Raw genomic sequence first — 1170 nt, 5'->3', positions numbered from 1 at the left:
GGCACTGGCAGAGCTGTTGGGGGGGCCCAGGGCTGGGATAGCAGGGGGCTTCTGGTTTAGAAGGGGATCCAGCCCCCACCCCTCTGAGCCCTGATGTAGCAGGATGCAGGAGGGTTGGGCGGGTGCGGGGGGCCCTTACCAGCGCTTGGAGACCTTGCTGTAGGCGATCTGAGCCGAGACGTTCCCAGAGTGATCGTGGTTCCCGGCCAGCACGTACCACGGCACCTTGCGCAGCGACTGCGCCTTGAACACGGCCTCAAAGGTGTCCTGCCCCGAGAGAGGGGTTGGCAGAGAACGTGTTCACATCTGGCGGCGCCTGCCGAGCCTTCCCCGCCCCTGCGCACTCATGGCTGTTATTTGGAACCCAGTTGTTCCCCGGTGAGGGGGGGGACCATGAAGAGATTTACCCCTCACGTGCCATAACCCCCAATGCACCCACGCCCACCACTGCAGCCAGGGGACTCACGCTAGCTGGTTTCCTGTTTTGGTTGACGTGTGCATCCTGCCAGGGCCACACAGGGGCGCCGCCTCCAGTAAAGGGGCTGCGGCAGTGTAGTGACACCCCAAGATTTTTTGGGTGCGGAGGGTAGAGGGCTGTCTCTACCCAAGGTTCATCCTGCAGTTTCCAATGGAGATAGGAGTCTCCCTGGCCTAACCCCCATACCCCACCCCAGAGGCAGGTACTTCTCAGCACCGGGCAAGGGATCCCTGTATAAACAGCCCCCGCTGCGCCCCACCCCAGAGGCGGCCGCATCTCAGCTCAGGATGAGGGATCCTTGCAAAAACAAGTGTGGGATCCCAGTCCCTGTGTGCTGTGGGGGGACCCCAAGGACTCCCTACCTGGAACCTCTTGTCGTTGACGTCCCGCACCCCGTTGTAGTAGAAGTTGTCGCCGAGGGACAGGATGAAGTCGGCGCCCAGCGCTGCCACCGTGCGGCCCATCTCCTTGGCTGTGGCCACCTCGCGCACCGTGTGGAAGGGGGGATTGGACACCCCGCCCCAGTCCCCCAGGGCGATGAAGCGCAGGGCGGAGCCGGAGGAGAGCGGGCTGGCGTAGGGGGTCGGCAGAGCCGCCAGGAGGAGCGCGGAGAGACACAGGTAACCCGCCATCTGTGGGGAAAGGGGGGAGATGCAACCACAAGCAAGAGGAGGCGCTCTGCTCTGGGCCAG

At 63.9% G+C, this 1170-nt stretch overlaps 1 protein-coding gene across 1 annotated transcript; it reads right to left on the bottom strand.

The window, feature by feature from the left end:
- Window positions 1–135: 135 nt before the first annotated feature.
- Window positions 136–1110, bottom strand: LOC113405683 (tartrate-resistant acid phosphatase type 5-like; the record flags this gene model as incomplete). Its single annotated transcript, XM_026646911.1, has 2 exons — window positions 136–267; window positions 841–1110. Coding segments are annotated over 2 exons (402 nt in total), but the record flags the coding sequence as incomplete, so codon positions are not given.
- Window positions 1111–1170: the final 60 nt, after the last annotated feature.

Source organism: Terrapene carolina, unplaced genomic scaffold (assembly GCF_002925995.2).
Source record: "Terrapene carolina triunguis isolate 2854851 unplaced genomic scaffold, T_m_triunguis-2.0 Scaffold48468, whole genome shotgun sequence".
Taxonomy (NCBI): Eukaryota; Metazoa; Chordata; order Testudines; family Emydidae; genus Terrapene; species Terrapene triunguis.
Note: the sequence above shows the minus strand (reverse complement) of the source record. Positions and strands in the feature narration are given on the sequence as shown.